Raw genomic sequence first — 23,401 nt, forward strand, 5'->3', positions numbered from 1 at the left:
TATAATAATAATAATAATAAAAAAGTGCAGCATTCATAGAGATGTTTGTGAACCACAGCAGCATTGCCAACAGACTGCTGAATTGATTCAGTAAGCTCTCAATAATGCTGGGTATACAAACTCTTCCACGGTGTTGTTGAGAATTCAGTACTAATGCTGAGGCCCTTGACTGCATGTGACCCTTTATGCTAATTGTAACAACAGCTCTCTCGATGGTTAATTAAAAAAAAAATATATATATATATATATATATATATGTTTCTGTCATCAGCCAAGTACACGAGAGAGAGAGAGAGAGTGTGAGTTATTGGCCTCCTTGTTAAAATTCCTATGTCTCGTCTCTTAGTAAAAGCGGTAGCCTAGTAATTCATTGGGGGTCAAAAGGGTACACATACAGGAGTAGTCTGTATAGGATCTACTGAACACACACACACTGTTATTAGAGTTTATTGTGCACCAATTGCTATCTGAAATAAGCACATGTGGTAGCAAAGACTGTGTGTGTGTGTGTGTGTGTGTGTGTGTGTGTGTGTGTGTGTGTGTGTGTGTGTGTGTGTGTGTGTGTGTGTGCGCGCAGCATAATGCTATGTTTCTGTTTTGCCACGGGGTGGGGGAGTATTGGGGGGGATTTGTTGGCAGCCGACCGCATCACACCCCCAAATCAGAACGTGGCTGCCTGTGCCAGTATAGTGAAATCATCTGCAAAACACACCGCTTGTCATTGCCAGATGAATGTTGCCAGCCCATTTTTATTCCAGTACAACGCCTGATGGCGTTATACTAGGGCTTTGCGACAGCATTGGTCGAGGAAGTTGCTACATAGAATAACAACTTTTTTTTGAGCTGGCAGAAACCAGCTGCTGGATATTGGTGGAATTTGCTGTGCACCTTCACGGTCCCCAGAGAATGTCCCCTATACACATTGTGTTAGTTTGAGCACATGGCCTTTCCTTTTGCACACAAGATATCTCAAAGTCCAACGCAGTGGTTCCCAAACGTTTGTGGTTCAGGCCATAGGGCTCACTTTTATATCTCCAAAGCGTTTTAGAGCATGTTTATTTTAACAGCCAATCGATTGATCGTGTTCCAGCTTGGAACCAACATAATATATATTATCACAATGAAAAGTTTTATTTTTTTTTTCACGATTTTGTAACCCATTTTTCACCCGTGTCAATTATGGAATGTGATCCTGGGCTCTGCACACCCTCCGCCAACCTATAGTCCCCATATATGAGTGTCCAAGTTGCTCCTTTACACCTGACAGGGTGGAGTTTCCCTGGTTGGACTCACGGGGGAGGCAGTTTAAAGACCCTTTCGCCAACCCCGCCTCGGGTATGGGCACTGAACACGCCCCCAGCGCCCACAGCGTCCCGAACGGGAATCGAACCCAGGACTTTCTAGCTGTGAGGCGACAGCACTACCGACTGTGCCACCGTGGCCCCCCGAAAAGTACATTTTGAAGGTTTTAAAGAAAAAAGAATACCATGATTTTTATTGACGCTATTAATGTTATTATATCATTACAAATTATCATTACAATCGCTGCTCTCATGGGAGCATTCCCATGACACTTGCTGAGAGCATTCATGCTCCCCAGAGGATGGATTGTAATGATTTTGACACACACGCACACAAAGCATGCATGTGGCAAAGCCTAATGGGAAGATTTGCCATGAAACTGAAGGCGCTCAGCAAGGATGAACGCTACTGATTTTGGTGACCCCGTGACCTTTCTTCTCTAGTTCTAGCACCATCATCAGGCCAACATGTCCACTTTGCACTCGGCATATATCTCATAATCTAATATAGACTGACTGCAGGATGAACCCTAATGCCCCTGTGCCCTCTCCTCGAGTTCATTCCCAGTCGGGTGTAAGGAGCAGCATGGCCTCTAGGGGGGCGCTAGTGGGGCGTTTATAGGCTCTCAGTCTTATGTTCATTAACTTACCCCCTTCGTAACACTGAGCCTCTCTTGCCATATCTGACGCGCGTGCATGGATACATTCTTTTTTAGACTCTCGTATACCGTCTCCCAGAGGCCCCTATTGGTTCAGCCCCTGGATAAAGACATTGTTAGTGTGTGACTGAGGTATGTTGCTTTAGAGAATGACTTCAAACTGCCACGCGGACTCCCGGGGGAGCCGGGCCAACGCCGGGGCTGATCCATCTGCTCCTCTATATTGGTATTGATCCATTCAGTGACAATGTCTCCACTGGGGGACTAATGATCAGACACAGGCAGGCATGCAGGCGGGCAACACATGCACTAGAGCACTCATGGGTCTCGACATGGGATCCGGGGACCCCCCACCCCACCCTAGGGGTCCATAACGGGGGTTCTAGGGGGTCCCCAGCTCAGTGGTAACCAAATACACCCTTATACAGTATACATATATAGGCCTGAATGGTGTCAATTTGGTTCCTTATTGTACTTGATCAGAGTTATGTTACTGAGGATTTTACAGTTTAGATCGGGGTTCCAGGGATGCAAATGTTTTCAAATGGGGGTCCGTGGCCTAATACATTATCAAACTTAAAAATCACTGCACGAGAGCTCTCTCGTGCAGACGGCGGGGGGGGGGGGGAGGTTGCATGACAAATGGTCACAATGCGCCTACAGATATATGCATATATACTCACACATAACAACTGATTATATACAAACCCTTCTCCTGCCATCTCTGCCGCAATGCAGATAGGCTGCTGCTGCTGCGGCGGCAGCTGCTCTCTGCGATGTCGAGGTAAAAACACACATTCACCCACATTCACTCATCTAAGCTGAGATGAGCCGATACAGTCTCAACTGAGAGAGATGCCATGAGCGGTCTGCCCCTCCCCTCCCTCTCCTGTTCTCCACCCCTCCCCTCCCCTCTCCTCTCCTCTCCTCTCCTCTCCTCTCCTCTCCTCTCCTCTCCTCTCCTCTCCTCTCCTCTCCTCTCCTCTCCTCTCCCCTCCCCTCCCCTCCCCTCCTCTCCTCTCCTCTCCTCTCCTCTCCTCTCCTCTCCTCTCCTCTCCTCTCCTCTCCTCTCCTCTCCTCTCCTCCCCTCTCCTCTCCTCTCCTCTCCTCTCCTCTCCTCTCCCCTCCTCTCCTCTCCTCCCCTCCCCTCTCCTCTCCTCTCCTCTCCAGCCGTAGACAGATAAGCAGCCAGCCAGAGACAGACAGACTAATCCTCCCACTGTGAGAGAGACGCTCGGATGGTATGATGAGAATCACACACAGTAAGAGAGAGAGAGAGAGAGAGAGAGAAGGAAGAAGAAGAAAGGAGAGAAGGAGGGAATCTATAGGAAACGGGGAGGGGAGGAGGTGTAGAAGTGAAGAGAGGATAAGGATTAGCAGAAGGATGAAAAAGGCAGTTTTAATATGTTATTAGCGTGCAGCGCTGCCTGAAAGGAGAGAGAGAGAGAGAGAGAGAGAGTTGGTTGGGGATTGGCTCCAGTAAAGCTGTACAGTATTAAAGATGGCTGTGCACTCTCTCTCTCTCTCTCTCTCTCTCTCTCACTCTCTCTCTCTCCTGCTCCTCCCTCACAGTTTTTCGCCACTATCTGCCGCTGTCTAACACTTTTTTGTTTTTTGTTTTCCTCTGATGAATTTCTCTATCAGCCTTCGCCACCGTTTGCCCGCTTTCCAGCCTTTCAATCACGTTCCCCAATCCGCTCTCTCTCTCTCTCTCTCTCTCTCTCTTGCTCTCTCTCTCTCGCTCTCTCTCTCTCTCTCTCTGTCTCTCTCGCTCTCTCCATCTCCCTCCCTCCCTCCCTCCCCCCACCCCTCACTCTCTCTTCCCGGTCTGACTGAGGCAAAGGATCTAGGTCAGTGCGTCTGGAGGCTGTCTGGTGCTGCCGCATGATAGCTCCATCCCCGGTCGTCCTCATCGCCGGCACCGCTCTCCCCTCCTCCCCGGGATGAGGACACGTTGCCGGGCTAACTGAGGACAAGCGCCAGCCGCGGCTGACCTGACGTTGCCTTGCACATGGAAGGACGGCGATGCGCCATAGACCATGCAGCCAGACGCCTGCAGCGAGAGGGGGGTGGATATATATGTATGCGTCGAGAAACATGTATGTCTGTGTGTGTATATGTTATGCTCGCATATACGCTCTGTGTGCGTTTTCGTCTATACGAGTGTGAATGTGTGTTATATGCGCGTGAAAGAGGTTCGGGGGGGCGAATGCGAGTTGCAAAATCAATGCACCACAATGCAGGAGAAAGAGGGAGAGGGAGAGAGAGATGGAGGAAGAGAGTGATGAAGTATAAAGTGCAGGTAAGGAGACAGCAGTTGAGCTGAGGACATGGAGGGAGGCTGCAGAGCACAGTGTGGCAGAGCACTCTGCAGCACTGCAGACGCTTTCGGGGAAATGTCCATGAGTCATGCACCTCTGTTACCAACCCCACGCACGCACACACACACACACCACCCCCCACCCCCAGCACACGCCACTCTCTGCTCCCTGCTTTCTAAAACTTCTCTCCGTTGATTTTTGTTCTTTTTTTTCGCAGACTCGGTTCTCCGCTCCGGTGTTGGTGGTGCGGCGGCGGCGGCGGCGGCATTGGTGGTGGTGGTGCGAGGGTTCACCTCGCGAACACGCCGCTCTCAAACTCCAGGAGACGGCGTGCACTAACCCCAAAAAAAGAGCAGCTCTCTTTGCTCCTCCTGTGCTCGTTTCTCGCCTCCTGCTGTGTTATAACCTCCAAAAGTCTGCATCGATTTCTTCCCGACGAAATGTCCCCGGGTTTTAGTCCGTTCGTTTCCGACATCATCTTTCGACGCGGTGGGGCTTTTTTGGGGGGATAGAACGCACAGCATGACGCCGGCAAATTCTTCGTCCTCATTCTCCTCTCCTTTGCTGGCCTCTCTCCCGTTATTCTACTTCTCCTCAACTCATCCTCTCCTCTCCTCTGCTCTCCTCTCCTCTCCTCTGGCTTTTAGACAATGGCCCCAAAAAACTATTGTCGTATCAGCGTTTCTGAGTGTGGAAGAGTGCAGTTGTGTGTGTGAGTGTGTGCGTTTGCATGTGCGTGTGCGTGTGCGTGTGCGTCTCCTTTTTACATCTGGGTCCTGTATAGCAGTATACTGGTACTCTAGTTCCCTGTCTCAGAGAGAGAGAGAGAGAGAGTGTGTGTTTGTGAGTGTGTGAGTTTTGCAGTTAGTCTACTATGACACAGCGCTCATCTGATCTGCCTTGTCACCACACGGAGCGAGGGATGTGGGAAGTTTTTGGTGGGGAGGAGTGGGGGGGGGGGGGTGTGGCGAAACCTGACTGCGCCCCTCTCTCTCTCTCTCTCTGCCTGTCGCTCGCTCTCGTATCTTTGCATGCTCCCGTCACTTCTCCCCGTCTCCGCCAGTAGGCCTATCTATACATCTGGTTGTGCATTTTGGACAGAAAGCGAGGCACTCTTGCCATGCTCTCTTCTCCTAACATGCTGTGCGATACCTGGATCCTATCCCTGTGTAGACAGGGGGGGAAGAAATGGCTCAACTACAGAGAAAACTCGGGTCCAGTTTACTAAGTCTAAGTGGTTTAAGTGGCTAATACTATTGCTTTAGTGGTGGCGTATAGTCGGCAGTGCTGTCGCCTCACAGCTAGAAGGTCCCCGGGTTTGATTCCCGCTGGGGGACGCTGTGGTGGGTGCTGGGGTCGTGTTCTCTCCCCCGCGTCATCAGCGCCCATAGGTGGGGGTTGGCCCTTCGGGTTGGCCTTTCGGTTTGCATGTTCTCTCCGTGTCCCCTATAGGGTAGGACGGTACCCTCACAAAAATCACGCAGTAATATACTGCTCCTGTGCGCATGATGGAGGGGAGAGGAACTGCTTGGAATAACGTATTCCTAACACGCACTACGTCCTACGGGGGAACCCCCCCCCCCCCCAGGTTGTAAGAATCGGCCTGCTCACTCCTCATGCACTAGAGGGAGAGTATAGCGCCTAGGATTAGATTTAGGCATTGGCACTATGGGCGAAAGAAATGGGTTACAAAATCATGGGATAAACAAATTATCAAATGAATGTGTATAGGATCCTTTCTTGTTTCTGTATAGTGGCCTTTCAGTCTTTCAAGTCCTCTCTCTGGTTCTGTGGTTCTTTTCTCTGACTTGTATAGGCTGCTCTCTCTGTCCTCCCTGTTTCATATTTTCGTCTCATATTGGTATATCTGTCCTCTGTCTTCAGGTATATGTCAGGTATTCATCTCCATTTTTAAAGCGTATAGCTCTGTTGGAGGCTAGCAGTCTACAGGGTCTGTGAGTCTGTTTGTCCAGTGTGTGGTTGTCTGTAGCTAATCTCAAATCTCAAACCGCTCTACCAGGGTGCGCCACGGCTTTTTTTGCACAATGCCCCATAGCGTATAAGAAACATATTGATCCGAAACCTCAATCCTAACCTAACCCTAACCGCAAGCACGGGAGCAGCGCATGTCGGACCATCGCTTTTTCGCATCGCAGCGGACGTCCCCCCGCTGCGGAGCGGACCGTTGCCCCGTCGGCTAGAATGCTGTCGGAAAATAGTCCGCCTCCCCTGCCACCACGTGACGTCTGACAGTTTGTATCCTCAAGTATATAGCCCTATAGTACTAGAACAGGGTTTCTCAAAGTGGGTGCCATGACGCACGTCCAGAGGTGTTGCATAGCATTGTAAAACGGCCAGTTGCACTGTACTTGGTGCAATCTTTTTCAGCCTACAAGTCTCTTCGCCAAAGAATTGTAGATCTGCTAGATTAGCTATGTTTGGCTAGTGTTTCCCCAAGATTAGGGATGCTGGGGTTCTAGTGCTTAAACGTCAGTATTAAGTTATTTTCAATCTGTCCTGATGGAAAGTGATATCCTCACATGTTTTCCTCGTGACATTATACTGTATCTTGTCTTATCTTGAGCAAGACTCTGAACCCCGAATTGCTCCCATAGTGGTTGTCACCGTTGGTGTGTGAATGTGGGAAGTGAGGACGCTGGCGTTGACTGTTCACCACTTCACCTCCCCGATGTATGAATGAATGGACCGTTGTAAAGGCGCTTTCGGTAAGCACGCTAAACGCTATAAAACGGTATATCGTAATTCAGGGGTGCTGTGGGAAAAAGAAAACAGTTTGAGAACCTCTGCCCTATAAGGAAGGAAGGAAGGAAGTTAGTCTTACGTTGTCAGACTCACCGTCTTACATCATCAAATCCAGCGACGTGAGACCTGAATCACAAGTCGGCATGTCATGCTGTAACGGAAGTCAGTCGTTGGTCCGTGTTTGCTTCTGAGGAGATCTGTGGTTGGTCAGTTCATACGTCTGTCACACATTTTGTTGTTGTATTAGGGGGTTGGTCCTTATAGCCTGCACTTCTCAATAGTTATAGTGTCCCAGACGTTATAGATATGTATCTAATCGTCTGGCTATACTGCCAGACTAGTTCTCAGTGGCGTCTCGGTATATTGTGTTACGGATATGGACGCCGTTATTGTTCTTGTGTAACTCGTCAGAACTGACAGTGGCCACCTGTACTGTCTGCCTTCTGACAGCCATGCTCTGCTGAGAGAACACACAGAGAGAGAGAGAGAGAGAGAGAGAGAGAGTATGCAAATCGGCGCTTAGCCTTCTGGGTTTTTTTTTTCCCCCTGTTTGACTGCAGGGTGGAGGGGACTTCCCACTGGTTTAAACTTTCAATCCTTGGAAGAGCTCCAATTCAGTTAGGGACTGGACACACACACACACACACACACACACACACACACAGACACACAGAGACACACACACACACACACACACACACACACACACACAGACATGCACACGCGCACACATGTACGTACATCCACAAAGGCCTCATTGTTGTTTGACCCCAGATGACGAGCGAGGCAGGTCAAAGCGGACGCGTCATTCCTAGGCGGTTGAGACAGCACAAGTACATGGTAATGAGTAACTCTCCTCGATGGCATGCGGAGCTTCTACGCAGACACACGCACGCCCCGACAACGGAGCGAGGCGAGGGGGCCCCCGCTACACCGTCTCACATTACCACGGCTTTCTGCTTATAGGGTACCCCCCCCACCTCCCCCCTCCTCCTCCCCCGCCCCCTTAACTTAAACACGCTATATGGTGAATGTGAACTCGGTTCCCTTTCACAGCCCCGGCTTATAACATCCTTGACTTATAAACTCTGAGGCCGCGCTGCAATAAAGTGTCAGGATTACCACAGAGATACTGTAAGCCGTTACACCAGTACAATCCTGCAGTGTTCTTTTTTTTTTTTTTTGGGGGGGGGGGGGGGCGGGGGGGGGGGGGTACAGTAGTGTGACAGGAAATTGGGAAGAGAAATTGGGGGAGTGACACGCAGCAAAAGTCGTCGGGATTGGGACTCGAACCCGTGACACGCTATATGTGTCACCTAGTGGATCGGGGCTGGTAATCCAGCCTATAGTTGCCCGGACCCCTATAGGTGACACAGCGTGTCACCTAGTGGTCTGCGCTGGTAATCCAGCCTAGGTGCCCCTAGTGGTCGGGGCTGGTAATGCAGCCTATAGGTGCCGGACCCCTATAGGTGACACAGCGTGTCACTTAGTGGTCCGGGCTGGTAATCCAGCCTAGGTGCCCGGACCCATAGGTGACACAGCGTGGTCGGGGCTGGTAATGCAGCCTATAGGTGCCCTGACCCATAGGTGACACAGCGTGTCACCTAGTGGTCGGGGCTGGTAATCCAGCCTAGGTGCCCGGACCCTCGTGTCACGGGTTCGAGTCCCAATACAGACGATACCGACTAGTGTTCCAGCCCTGAGTGTTCATTTAACTCCAGGGGGGATCCTGAACTAAATTGTAGATAATTCGGAACCCTTAATGGACCCTTCCGTTCCATTTTGTATACCCTCTCTGAGTTCAGGATTTGACACACACACACACACACACACAAAAACACACGCGCGTACGTACATCACACGCACGCATGCGCAGCCGCACGCACACAGAGGCATATTTCTGAGATGTGTTGCTCTGTCACAACACTTTCTCCTTATGACACCATCCCTTTAGGCATAAACACAGGCTGATCCCCCAGCAGCAGCCGGTGTATATATTTGGGGGTAAACACACATGGATCCTCCGACTGATACGAAGATGATATACAGCGAGACAGATATATAGGCCGGTGCATGCATGCATGCATACAGCACTGGATGTACAGTACAGTACAGTACACTGTATATAGAATAGACTCACACTCAGAGCATCGCCTGCAGTTATAGTATAAGAAAATAAACAAATAAATGCAAAGAGAATTGGACTGTATACATCTGCCATGGTGACAGGGTGGAAAGCTGCCTGACAGCTGCTTCTCACAGCGCAGATAAGATTACAGGTAGACACGTTACACCTGTTTAAACAGACCTTGTACGTGCCTCTGTCTGTGGCCGTGTGACTGCGTGTGTGTGTATGTGCGTGCGTGTGTGTGCGTGTAGTCTGAAGGTGTAAACACAGAGAGATTGACAGAGAGAGAGCGCAGAACAGAGTGTGACTCTGGTGAGGACAGGTGCATGCTTGTATCTGGGGCAAGTAAAGATAAGAGTGTTTATGTGTTTGATTTATGCAAACACAAGACGAGCAGCACGTTTCGACTCGACTTGGCTTCGGAACTGTGTTAAATCCCTCGATTATAAAATGCTTGAAGGTATAATATAGCTATATACCTATACGCGTGGCGGGACTTTACTGAATTATACATGGGGAGAAGTATAATGGACTGTGTTAATGTATCGGGGACGTGTAATTGCGCTACTCTGTTTTGTAGATGTATGAACATTAATATATGAGCTGATGACATCACTGACATGATTTAATGACTGTAGCCCAACTGATTAGAGGAGAGATAAATCTGCCGGAGATCGGGGCACACGCACGCACGCGCACACGTCACACGCGCGCGCGCGCACACACACACACACACACACACACACACACACACACACACACACACACACACACACACACACACACACACACACAGAGAGAGAGAGACACACACACACGCAGCCAACACATAGGACACATGTAAATCTCATCCGCTCCCGTTGGCTCTAGTCTGACATCTAGCGACACGGGCGGTAATATGATCATACATGAGACGGACATGATAACATAATGCATGGGGTGCTGTGTGTGGAGTCGGACTGGTGGTGGTGGGCTTGTTGTCTGGATGGGATTCAGTGGTGTCTGTGGACTGTGCACGCGTGGTCAATTTTGCGCACACGCCCTCGCCTTCCTTGTTTTATTTAGGGGACATCTTCATCCTCTCTGGAGACTTTGAGCTCTGGTGCCCGACGGGTGCTTCCCCCCCCCCCCTTCTCTGTGTGTGCGTGCATGTCAGTGTGTGAGTGTGTGTGTGTGAGAGAGAGAGAGAACTCTGTCGCTGGTTACCCAACCGGAGCGCAACTGAGGACGTGGATAGAGATGAAAAGAGATGAAACCTCTTTTCTCCTCACAGACAGACTTGACAGTCACAGAAACACACTGTGGGGAGACTGATGGTGCATGGGGAGCTTTCAACTCACATAGCAGCACTGTCTTAATATATAGCCCCCCGCCGCCCCGTCCTCTTTCATAACACCATAGGATTGCTTCCAAACCAAAGTTGCTGCATTAATAGGCTAAGGCTTTTCATAAATTACCGTATCACATGCAGTGTCGCGTATTGTGGATGCCAAATGCCTTATTACACACAATCCAGATTTAGCAAGATCCATCCACATGAAACTAATGTCGTTCTAAGTATATCCTTCTAGGTTTGCGGACGGGAAAGGACACCATGTTCCTTTAAAACACCAAGTTTGCCTTTCAGTGGAGTCTGACAGGAATGAGGTCAGACACACCAATCCTCATTGCACGCGCCGATTATTATTGCCCGTTTTATTCAGCCAATGGACGGCGTGCGGGAGGGGTTTCGCTGCAAAGCTAGGATGGAGACAGCCGCTGATTGGCCGACGGCCGTCGCTTTTATATCTCGGGAGGAGGATATAAAACAGTGTGGCTCTCGTTGTTATGTTTACAGTAACATACAGACCGCTCAGGAAAGAGGGGACTATGAAAAAGTGCAGCCGCTCCATTCTACCACATGGTTCTCCAACTGCTCAGACAAGCTGCGCAGACAGCCACGTTCACATCAGAGACTCACACTGCAGCCCACGGCAAAGTGTTTTTATTAGCATCGCAGGGCGAGTTTTCAGTCGCACCGGCAGCTGAAAGTTACTGTTGAGCATATACAGTGTGTGAGGATTTTCCACTTGTTTCGTGCGTATCTTGGGCAAGAAACGCACACGGGAAAAGACGGAAAGTTGAGTGCCGGGTGTCTATACGAACGGACTCGGGAAAACTGAACAGAGACAGAGGAGGAGAGCAGACTTCACTTGAGGGGAAACTTTCTACGCGTATCCCGTACAGAACCGCTTCCACACAGACTGCTTCTTTTCGGAATTACTTTTCCTTTTCTCTTTTTGGGACAGTGCAGTGCGCTTTGCGCGCGTGAACTTTGTCACAGAATCACAAGCGTATAGTTTTCCCAGACAGCTGAGGAACTTGGAAAGGGGAGGATGGTGCAGCACATGAGCCACACGGAGAGCACGCACGCTCTCTCCCCCGGCGGGGACTCCACGGACACGGGAGACATGGATCTGGAGATGGACGCGTCGCCGACGCCCGAGTCCCCGTCTTCTGGGGAACGGAGCGACGTGGCGTGGTGTAAAACGCCAACGGGGCACATCAAGCGACCCATGAATGCCTTTATGGTCTGGTCCCAGATCGAGAGACGAAAGATTATGGAGCAGTCGCCGGACATGCACAACGCGGAGATCTCCAAGCGGCTGGGGAAACGCTGGAAGCTGCTCAAAGACACCGACAAGATCCCCTTCATCCGCGAGGCGGAGAGGCTCCGGCTCAAACACATGGCCGACTACCCAGACTACAAGTACCGGCCGAGGAAGAAGGCCAAGTCGGCGAGCGGCGGAGCGAGCAAGACGGACCGCGGCGGGGAGAAAAGCGGCGAGCGCAGCGCCTCCAAGTCCTCCTCCTCGGCGAAGAAAAGCGCCGGGTCGAGGGGGGCGAGCAGCAGGACGCACGGCAAGCCGGGGGGCGTCAAGCAGGGGCAGCAGGACTACGTGTCTCCCGCCGACCACCACCAACACCAGGCGCTCTTCAAATCCAGGTCAGCGTCGTCAGGCGCCAGGCAGATACCGGAGAAGCAGCAGCAGCAGCAGGCGAGGCGCGGCGGCCACATGTTCGGCGGCGCAGGCAGCCTGGAGAGCAGCGGGCCTCCCTCCGTGGGAGTACCGGCGAGTCCCACGCTCAGCAGCTCGGCGGAGTCCAGCGACCCGCTCAGCCTGTACGAGGAGCACAGCCCCGGGGCCGGCGGCGAGGCGGCGTCACCACCACCACCACCGCCGCGTCTCCGGTACGCACGTGCGTCCTCTCCGACGCCATCGGCCTCGCACTCGTCCTCCTCCGTCTCCTCCTCCTCCTCTTCCTCCGACGAGGAGCTGGAGGACGAGCGGCTCGAGCCGAGCCAGAGCCCCGGGTTTGAGAGCATGTCCCTGGGCAGCATGGGCTTCTCTGACGCGGAGCTGGACCGGGACTTAGACTGGAGCTTCGGGGAGTGCGGGGCAGGGTCTCACTTCGACTTCCCCGACTACTGTACGCCGGAGGTCAGCGAGATGATCTCGGGAGACTGGTTGGAGTCCACCATCTCCAATCTGGTGTTCACATACTGAAGGAACCATGACAGACAACCAACCATATAATGTCCCCACCACGTCTAAACAACAATAGCGCCCGACAGGCAAGTGCGTGCGAGACCAGAATTGTTTTCCGTCATTCTTTCAGTAAATAAGGGAGAGTGAGATAAGGAAGAAATGTGGCCTATATATGCGCGTTGAAGTCCGGGTGTGTGTTGGTGTAGTTAACTGCTCCCCAGACTTCATGGACTGGACTTGGTGCGTGTTGCTGAGCGCAGCGCACAGATGGGGAAATGCTTAGCTTGCAGTTGGGAGATTTAATGTAAGCAGAGACACGCCCATGCGAGCTGCAAAACGCACGGACTCTAGTGAGAGATATTCAATTCAATCCGCGAGAGGATGCGTCAACTCTCTGGCGCTAAGAGACTGAACACTGATTCTAGAGTTGGTGATGGGCAAGCCTGAACATTTATAGAGAACCTCGCCACTTTTGGTTACCCTTTTGTTGTGTATTATATCATAAACTTTATGATATAGCCGATTCACGTCGACCATCAAGTTGATATTCAGGTGTATTTCTTTCCGAACTCAAGAATAATTTTAGTATCAATCAACACGCATGCCCCTCCCATAAGGAGGATTTGGTTGTTGTTGTTATTATGCGTCAAGTGTTCATTGCTGCGTAATTACGCAATTTGTGTGACCATAGAACACAGTACACTATCACCAGCTTCTCTTTTCAACTGCAGGACTTTTAAGAAAACAAGACTGACTGAAAAAAACTTCAGAATCAATCCTTTACACTCAGTGCACAATTCAGGACCAATGCTCCCCAACGCGCATTACTCTCCGCTTAGTGCTTCAACAACAAAACAAAAAAAAACTTTGTAGTTCCTCTGTGTCAAGACGACGTTTTTATATTGATGTATTTATACCGGCCAAACTTTTTATACTTTGAAGTATTGTTCTTCTCGTACAGATCTCGTTTTGTGTGTGTGCACATAAACACCTGTCTGTATCCAGCGCGGAAGGGCTAGAAGTGTATCTTATTTAAATGTCGACGTCTCTCACCTTTAAGGAGATTAAGTGTGTTATGATTTTCTACTTGTATTTTTGTACAAAATCTATAGAGAGGAGGGGGTGGGGGGGTGGGTGGGGGCGAGTGGGTAGCCTACAACATTGTTGTTTGGGTCTCTGATGTTTAGAACGGCAGAGGGGCTTGTTTGGCACAATCTAACCTCACACAATGTTTACAATATGTACCCACATGCTTCTTAAAGGCACAGTGACTCGATTTCACCAGCCAAGTATATAAACAAAGCGCCACTGATGCCACAGGCAGCAGCATGCCCTGCGTGGTGTGACTGCCTGCGCGCGTCCCTCAGTACACACACACACACACACACACACACACACACACACACACACACACACACACACACACAGACCTATATGAGTGAGAGAGGGAGGGAGAGAGAAAAAGCCTAATTTATATCAGTGGTTTCTTTTTACGACGTACACCCCCATAACTCAGAGTGTAGAAATGGAACCAAATGGACCCAAAAGCGTCCCATTTGGTTCCCTTTGTACATTCTCTGACTTACAGATCTGCAAGGGTCCATTTGGTCGCTATAGTATCAATAATTTAGCCCCTCGAGGACCCCTGGGGGTCAACCCGGACCCTACTTTGGGAACCACTGATTTATATGTACACCCCACCGCACGACACACACCGTCGTACTGTGGGGTGCAAACCAGGCTAAAGATCCTAGACCTAGACAGTCACTGTCAGACAGAGCTACATTAATACCTCTGTGTGCATTTTTATTATCGAGAATAAGTTTTATTTGAACCACTGGATGGAATTTTCACACTCATTCCACTTGCCTAGACTTTTGGAGGGGAGGGGGACACATGAAGTGCTTCATCTGTTATTGCGCAAAATTGCATCGGAGGAAAAAAAAATAGTATTTAATCTTTCTGTACCTGTTGGCTACGTATAGCAGGCTAATTGTTTTCCTATATTATGGCATGGCAAATAGCATTTGTATTTCAGATTCAGGTATATGTAGCTATAGCTGTTGTGTTTAAGATTTTTAAAAAGAATAATGAACATGAAGATATTTATGTAAACTGACTGTACTATAGAGCAAAGATTGTGTGTTTTATGTATGATTATGATCAACAACAGGCACTAGAGTGGCCATCTTTGGACATCCCCTTATGTTGAAGATGATTGTGTGAGGAGGTTTTTGTTTGTTTTGTTTTTGTTCTGTTTCTCTCTCCAGGCATCTTTTCTATCGTCTCTTTTCTGTTGTTTTTCATTTGTGCAATATGCTGTGTTTGATCATGTTTCGTCCAATCATGCCAATATCATTTGACGTTTTAGAACTCAAAACCAGCCAATATTTGGGTCAATCACTGCCTCTCAGACCTCTGTACAGATTGTTGTTTTTATTTTATTTGTTTTTGTTTTTGTTTTGTTTTTCTTCCAAGAAGGAAATAAAATCAGCTGGAACTGAACATGTGCATCAAAAGTGTCTTTGCATGCAAATTGAAACATTTTAAGCTAGTATTTCTTTACACTTGTAAGAGTTCCAATGCTGCTTTTGAAGTAAACAGTATCTGGATCTGGTATACAACACAGTATATTTAGTTGTGTTTGCAATTATCATGTAAGCACCATGCTCATTAATAATAATAATCTTTATCATTATGACAGGTCAGGGCCAGACAACAGAGGTCGGGGGCCCTTCGAAAGGTGCCAAACACCACGACTCTACAATATAGTAAAACATTGAACTCTTTTGAGTGTATAGTGTCTACAACTGTATACCAAATGGAGCCGTGCGGGTGCAGTGTACACTCGATGGCACACTCACAGATCACAGTTACAAATGGATGAATTAACACTGATTCTTTTTTACTGTGCAGGTGGTTCCTCGTTAGCGCATTCCATGGTGAGCCACTCAAACACATCCGAACTGGTGTGTGTGTGTGCGCGCGTGCGTGCGTGTGTGTGGTTGCTGCAGGTGAAGTGTGGCTGCAGACCGTGAATCAATAGATTCAGTGGTCTCTCTCTCTCTCCCTCTCTCTCTCTCTCTCTCCCTGATTCCTACACGTGGAGGAAACGTGGCTGCCATGGAAACACAATCGAAGAGAGAGAGGCTGCAATCCACAGGGGAGTCGCGTGTCTGTGAGTGTGTGTCTGTGAGAGGGATAAGGGACACAGACAGATCCATGGAAGGCTGGGGGAGGGGTGTCAGACGTTTCGGCGAGGCATGACTGGAATAAGGGGGGGAAGGTTGGAGTAAGGTTTGCGTGCGTGTGCGTACGTGTGTGTGTGTGTGTGTCTGTGTGTGTGTGCGCGCGTGCGTGCATGCCAAAAAGGGAGGGGTGCCTGTCTGGTCCTGGGTGGATCGTGCAGGAGACTGCCCCCAAATCCAATTAATTCCTTCTGGATGCATTCATTTGTCTGGTGCATCTGACGAGAAAGAGAAGGCGACATAGAGAGCGAGAGAGAGCGAGAGAGCGCCTTGAGGTACAGTATTTAGTGTGTATCAATTTACGCCCCTTATTCCACAGGAGACACTGGTAATTATTACCATCTCTCTCTGTCAGGGGAGCAGGATGCCACATCCGGCTTTAGTTTGATGTATCTGGGAGGGTAATGAGAGGGATATGGCATGGTCATTACGCACGCACACAGACACATGTTAGAGAACTTACACATCTCTGAATGGCAATTTCATGAATGCCATTTTTACCTGTTTTTGTGCCACTTGTAACCGTAACCGTACCTGAGTTGTATTAACCCTAACCCAGTTGTGCTGTGACACCTTGCAGATCCCAGTGTTGTTTTTGTCGACTAAAACTAAGACGAAAAATGTTCGTCGACTACCTTATTTCACTGACGGAAACTAAATGAAAACTAAGCTACGATGACTAAAACTAAGACGAAATTATTGACAATTTCGTCAACAGATAAAAACTAGACTAAAATACTATGAAGGGACTAGTGGACAAGAGATCCAGTATTCTTCCTCATTTCATTTTACACTTTGTTGCATGCTGAAAATAGCCGATCTACAAGCTCACAACGCATCACAGCGCGACGCGTTGTGAGCTTGTAGATCGGTGTAAAATCAGCCATTACGACGTCAAGGCCCGCCAAAATACATTTTAGTCTACTAAATCAACTGTAGATTTAGTCGACTAAAATCTTATGACATTTAGTCGACTGAAACTAGACTAACACTAAAATATTCCAGGTGACTAAATGAAAACTTCAAGAGACTATGACTAAAACTAAAATCAAAATTTGCTGCCAAAAACAACACCGGCAGATCCACTATTGTTCAGTGTGTGACACTGGCATGCAACTCAGTATAAATCGGCATAGCCTACTGACCCAACCATAACCCCAGCCTGAATCTTTTCATAAGCTTAACCAACATCCATTTAATTAATTGTATAACCATAAAACAATAATTTCTCTTCATGTGAGGGCCAGGAAAATTGTCCACATTTCTTCAAATCCTACTGTACTGTACCCACAAGTATAGTAATGCAATACATGCAGACGCACGCACACACACACACACGCACACACACACGCACGCACACACATTCATAAGAAGTGGTGGCCCAGATGTCTGGAATAGGCTGCCGGTCACATGGGAGCAGATTATTGTTGTGACTTTGTGTCATGTCCTCATTTCAGACAAGGTGGCATTCCTGTCATGTGCCGATATCTGGTAGAGATGTGGAAAATCTAATGGAAGAGTGATGTGTGAACTCTGTATCTAACAGTCTGTATCTTGAGGTTGTACAGTGGTGGGAAAATTTACTTAAGTAAAAGTATCAATAGTGCAATGTAGATGTTATACATTATAGTCTGGACTTCTAAATGTACTTGAATACAAAAGCATTGGTGTCAAAATGTAATGAAAGTACCAAAAGTAGAAAGTATACTCAATCTGCAGGATGTCCCATTTCAAATGTATAAAATGGATACTCTTTTTTTGAAAATAGCAGATCTACAAGCGCATAATGTGTCGCACTGCGACACATTGTGAACTTGTAGATAAATATATATAGGTTGGTTAATATTATGTGTTGTAATAATAATCAAAATCTACAAAGTACTAGTAACTAAAGTTTTCAAATAATGTAGGCCTAGTGGAGTAAAAAAGTACAATATTGGCCTCATGAGAGTAAAGTGAAAGAACAGTACTTGAGTAAATGTATACATACTTAGTTACTTAATTTACACTACTGTCTGTAGCCTGCCCGACATTTTGTATCTTGGGATTGTAGTAGTACAGTATAATATGTTTTTTACTTTTATTGCATTAATATTCATATCGTACGTGCTTTACTAGTAGCACTACAACAATCTGTGTGTATTATTACTTCCTATAGTTGTAATTGGGTCAAGTGATTGGACTACTCTCTCTGCCAATGGGGGTTAGTTAGAACTATATGAGGTTAGCCTCCTCAGTAGTCCAGTGATTCTCAACTTTCCTAATTTCAAGGGCTCCCGGTTTGATATAGTTAGTATGCATTAGGTCATGGACCCCCATTTTATAAGATGTGTATCTCTGAGACCCCAATCTAAGAACATTTTTCTTGTTGGACATGATTTGGTCAGATATGGTCTGTCAATTAGTCCAGAAGTCCTTGACCTTTAGTGTCTATGTAGAGAGATTACTACTATGGTTCATTATAAGATGGCACCGTTTATATCTATTTGGTCTGTCTCTCAGCCTCAGGGGAGGGCTGTGAACAGTTCAGAAACGTGTCTACCTGGGGACACGGTAGCACAGTCGGTAGTGCTATCGCCTCACGGCTAGAAGGTCCTGGGTTCGATTCCCACTGGGGACGCTGTGGGCACTATTTCCCTCCTCCGTGTCATCAGTGCCCATACCCGAGGTGGCAAGGCAAAAGGGCCTTTCTGTGTGGAGTTTGCATGTTCTCCCCGTGTCCCTATAGGGTATACCTTCACAAAAAACATGCAGTAATCCTGGTCTCCAAACTATACCTCCCCCTGGCCAGCCGGGGCGCCTGATGGAGGGGAAAGGAACTGGTCGGAATAACGTGTTCCTTCCACGCGCTACGTCCGCCCGGGGAATCTCCCCCCCTGTCAGGTGAAAAGAATCAGCTTGGACTCCTCATGCTTACTATGCATGTCCGCTGTCCGCTCCCCCCCCCCCCCCCCCCCCCCCCCCCCCAGGTTGGCAGAGGAAGTTTAGCGCCCAGGATTGATTAGATAATTGACACTGGGTGAAAAAATGGGTTGCAAAATTGTGGGATAAAAAATATTTAAAAAAAGAAAAACGTGCCTACCAGTGACATCATCGGCACATTGTTCTTGGATTAATAATAATAATAACGGTTGATATCTAGTTGGAAATTTCCAAACCTGCCTACCGATGATGTCACTGGCAGGTAGGTTTCTGAACTGTTCACAGCCCTCTGGAATCCATTGGGATTCGAACTCAGGTCTCCCGTGACAGTCCAACATCATAACCACTAGACCGGTGGTTCCCAAACTGTGGTGCGCGAGTGCCTTCTAGGAGTGATATCATATTTATATACACTACCAGCATACTCTACCCCATCCTTTACAGTTCTGAAGTCCATCTCTGAACACTAGTAGCAGCTGTTTATGTTTTATTGGTTGAAACCATAAATACTGTATAATAGCATTTATTCTTTTAACTGTTTTTCACTGACATAACTGTTTTTAACACCATTCATGAATCATATGGACGACATGAAAGGGCTATAATGGTGGTGCTATGGTTTTATTTGAAATATATTAAAATATTATGCCAATATATGGCATATATACTGTAATACAGAATATATATGCCATATTCAGGTTCATATATGTGCATATGGATAAATAGGAAATATTTCCATGATCATTTGACTAAATGATTATGTTTGTCCGTGTAGAGCCGCCGTACTACGGTGGGCGTTACAGGTACAGGCACCGGTGTTTGGAGTGACAGGTTCATGTATGTGACGGGCCAGTTGTAATGATACCCCCGGTGTGTAAAGAACGCAATAAACCAGCAGTCTGTAAACCCGTCTGATTCCTATCCTCCTACCCTTCAACAGGAATAGTTTTACACTGCCTATTGCTTTAATGAATGACATTGTATACATATTGACGAGCCCTCTAGTCTAATTAGTAATGAATCAATCTGCTGCTGGTGGTGGGATTGTTAGCCTAATATCCAACACGTGGTGAGTCATTCAGTCACTCAGTCAGTCAGTAGCCTAGCAAGACGGCCGTGAAGTTGAAGGCGGGACAGAAAGTCATAACGCTGCCTCTCTCCCTGCACCTTCTCTGCATGAACAGACAAAGAAATAACTAAACACCGCCTTTAATCTGGCACGTCCCCAACTGTTTCATTGATCTTTCTCCACGCGCCGCTTCACAAACAACACGCGAATAAAACACACAGAGGAACAACAACACAGTGGAATTCTGTCATCGACGCAAAGAAAGGAAAGTTGAAATCAACAGTTTGAGCGTTCATAAGAAACTTCACCCCCGATGAAGTCATGTGTCAGCGTGTTTGAGCTGAGGACAAAGGAACAGACATGAGCCTGGCAGAAGTATGCGAAATATTTGGGAAGATGAAATCATCTCGACTCTGGAAGGGAGCAGGTTTTTGGCAGGTAGGAGAAGCGTCTTCTTCAGCTATTAATAACCTATCGTTTAATTTGAAAAAGAACAAACGAGATGCTGTGTTTTTCTGTCTCCTCATCAAAGTCGGCTACCTGTCTGTAAAAGAAAGGGGGAAAAAAAGAACCCTCCACATCATTAAAATGTTTTATTTGGGCTTCAAGGTTGTTAAACGACACATTTTCACTTGACAAACGGGCGATTTATTAATTTATTTTAAAAAGTTACTCATAATTGCTGTCCTGTAAATGTAATTGGTTGGAGGGACTTTGAATTATTCATAATATCCAAGCCTAATTGCAAATGCAGTTTGTCAAAGGCTTTTTAAAGTCAGTCATACATGAGCGTTTGAGTCTTTGAGAACTTTATTTTACATTAAGTAAACATGTCAAGTCAAGACTTGACTGTTTATAGCCTTCGGCTGTATAATGGGACACGTCCATTTCAGCACAGCGAGGGCTGGACAGCGGCGACAAGCATTGAACTGCACTTCTGAGCTCTTCCAAGTTCCTACTGTGGCTTTTTAACGACCTGTGTGTCCAAATGTCTGAATATAGCTCATAAACATGTTTGCATGTGCAGCCAGTATAGCCTATATCACCAGTGTGTGTGTGTCAATAATTGATTTGGGGTAAACTTAACTCACAGCATCCAGTGTGCTTTTTAAGGACCCACATGGATTATGCCAGGAGGACAAGTCTATTCAGGAGCACTTTATTTTAAGTGTAATGCATATTGCAGGGATAGTTTGTTCTTGTTAATTGCTGCAGGGAGTTGCCAGATAGATGGCAACATAAGTCACTTTCGGTGTAAGGGGACAGTATATGAATGCATCCTATGATATATTGTGCTATTTATATCGACCAGTGCATTTAGTATTCCTTCGTATATGGTTTCAGGCAATACATACTTGTATATGAAGAGAGAGTTCTTGTTTTAGTTTTTTGTGCGCGGCATTATTAAGCTTTATTTAGGAGAGAGAGAGAGAGAGAGAGAACTCGGGACTCATGGGTCTGTGCACAAACTGCCACCAGGCATATTGAGATGTTTCTGCTGACTTGGACGAAACAGGCAGCAATACATTACTGTTGAACATGAACTTAATATACTAGTCTAAACTCTAAAGTGGCCTAATGTACTTTTTCAGTAGAAGTTGGATCAATATAATAGCAGATCAACAAGCTCATATAGCACGGAACGAGGTGACGGGATGTGAGCTTGTATATCTGCTATTTTTGATTAGCCAAAGCATTAATGAGACGTAGCTTGCAAGTCAGTTCAGGCAGACACACTCGAGGGGGTTCATGCCATGCTCAAAGGCTCATACTATACTCAAGGGGTTAACATGCTGCATTACTTGTGGGCGTATAAGTGTGTACAAATACTTATTTTTATTCTGCTAATACTGCTGAGTTCTATTATGTGGCTTCAACAAGCTTCATAATAGCCTGTTCTGGTAATTAAGCCGGATGCGCAGACAGTGCTGCAGCTTCTGTTGTAACGTGGTATGTGAGTTAAAGCCAAGTTTTCCTTTTGCTAATGTTTTGCCAAGTCAGCTCAGGTGCAGTGGTTGCCACGTCCGCTTTTATAAGCAACATTGGGCTTGTTTTCTGTTTGTTTGTGTCTCCTAGTAGTTCATTCATTTTGAAGCAAGACTTCAGTCACACTCTGCTTACCAAAGTATTCCTTAAAACACTTTCTATATGTGCTTGGAAAGTATTGCTGTGAGTTAACACCTTAATTGCAATCTCGATATAGGTCTGGTGCTTTTGTAGCCATGTGGTTTGTTGAGGTTTCCTCATTGCCATGAGGGTTTGTTCATGATAAACTATAGTGCTAAAGCTAGCACCCATTCGCCCTGTGATTTATTATGTTTCAGTTTATGCTGGTTAACACTAATACGTTTATGCAGCTCTAGAAGAGCTTCTGACTGTCAATTCATACATGGCATAGTTATTCATCTTAAAGTTATTCCATGTTTCCAGTTCTTAAGGACAGTATCATACATTATTGTTAATTCATCTCATTCCATTTCAGTTATGTGCAGTGTCATTTTAAAATAGGTTAAAATTTGCATTTGCAGTAATCTCATGTCAAGTGACATAGCCTACTGTCTAGTTTATTTACTGCTGTAGATCTGTAGACTTGTTTCTGGCTGTTTATTTCGGACGTATTTCTCAATGGGCATCATTTAATTAGTGCTTCCTTTGTCGTTGTATCTCAGCATCACTATCCGGGTTGAGCTGTCTCGGAGAAGAGTTAGAAGCCTTAACAAACTGCTGCCTCCGTCCGCCCCTTCAAGCCTATTTAGCTGTTGGTCTAGTCACTCTAGTCAAAGGGATACCCTCCTCACTCTCTTGGAGGTCAGAAGTTTAGATCAATATATATATATATATAGCGTCTCGTCACTGTGCGTCCCATTGCCAATTTGTCACCTTTAATGTTGCAGATTCATATTGTATGTTCTGTTGATCAGTCCTTGAGTAGGATTAGGTAATGGCAGTTGCTTCGTGGGACTGAACATGTTTCAGATGGTGGTAGGCTAGCAGCTTGTTGTATTGCTTCATTTCTAACATCACTGCCAGGAGCTCTGAATTGAAACTCCTAAGCATTAATTCATCACTTATCCGTGAGAGGATCTGGGAGGAAGGAAGGCAGCCATAGACGTATGTCTATGTTCGCAGCAAGCTTGGCTTCCGTGTCGCAGTGCTTGTGCGACCTATTGGTCGTGTTTTCCCCGGTGCAGTCTGGGAAATGTAGTCTGCCAGTTGTATTCAGATCAGTAATTGATTTGATGTCGCTCAGTGGCACTATATAGTATCGAGTAACGGCATTAGGCAATATCACAGTGATGACGTTTAATGTCTATTTAATTCCGCAGTGGATATATCATAAGTTTGGGTTAGTTGCAAACTAGTCTTTGAGAAGAGAACAGTGTTTCCTTCTGTTACTTCTGAGAGGGCTGATGGGGTCTGTCTGAGGGGACTGGGTCATTAGTGGTCACCTGGGAACAGG

General features: G+C 47.1%; 1 protein-coding gene across 1 annotated transcript; it reads left to right on the forward strand.

Annotated features, from left to right (window-relative positions):
* Nucleotides 1-10,376: 10,376 nt before the first annotated feature.
* Nucleotides 10,377-13,810, forward strand: sox4a (SRY-box transcription factor 4a). Its single transcript, XM_080787488.1, has one exon. The coding sequence runs from the start codon at nt 11,548-11,550 to the stop codon at nt 12,718-12,720; it is 1,173 nt and encodes a 390-aa protein (XP_080643614.1). The 5' UTR covers nt 10,377-11,547; the 3' UTR covers nt 12,721-13,810.
* Nucleotides 13,811-23,401: the final 9,591 nt, after the last annotated feature.

This window comes from Protomyctophum bolini (genome assembly GCF_963924005.1).
Source record: "Protomyctophum bolini genome assembly, chromosome: 17".
NCBI classification, from domain to species: Eukaryota; Metazoa; Chordata; class Actinopteri; order Myctophiformes; family Myctophidae; genus Protomyctophum; species Protomyctophum bolini.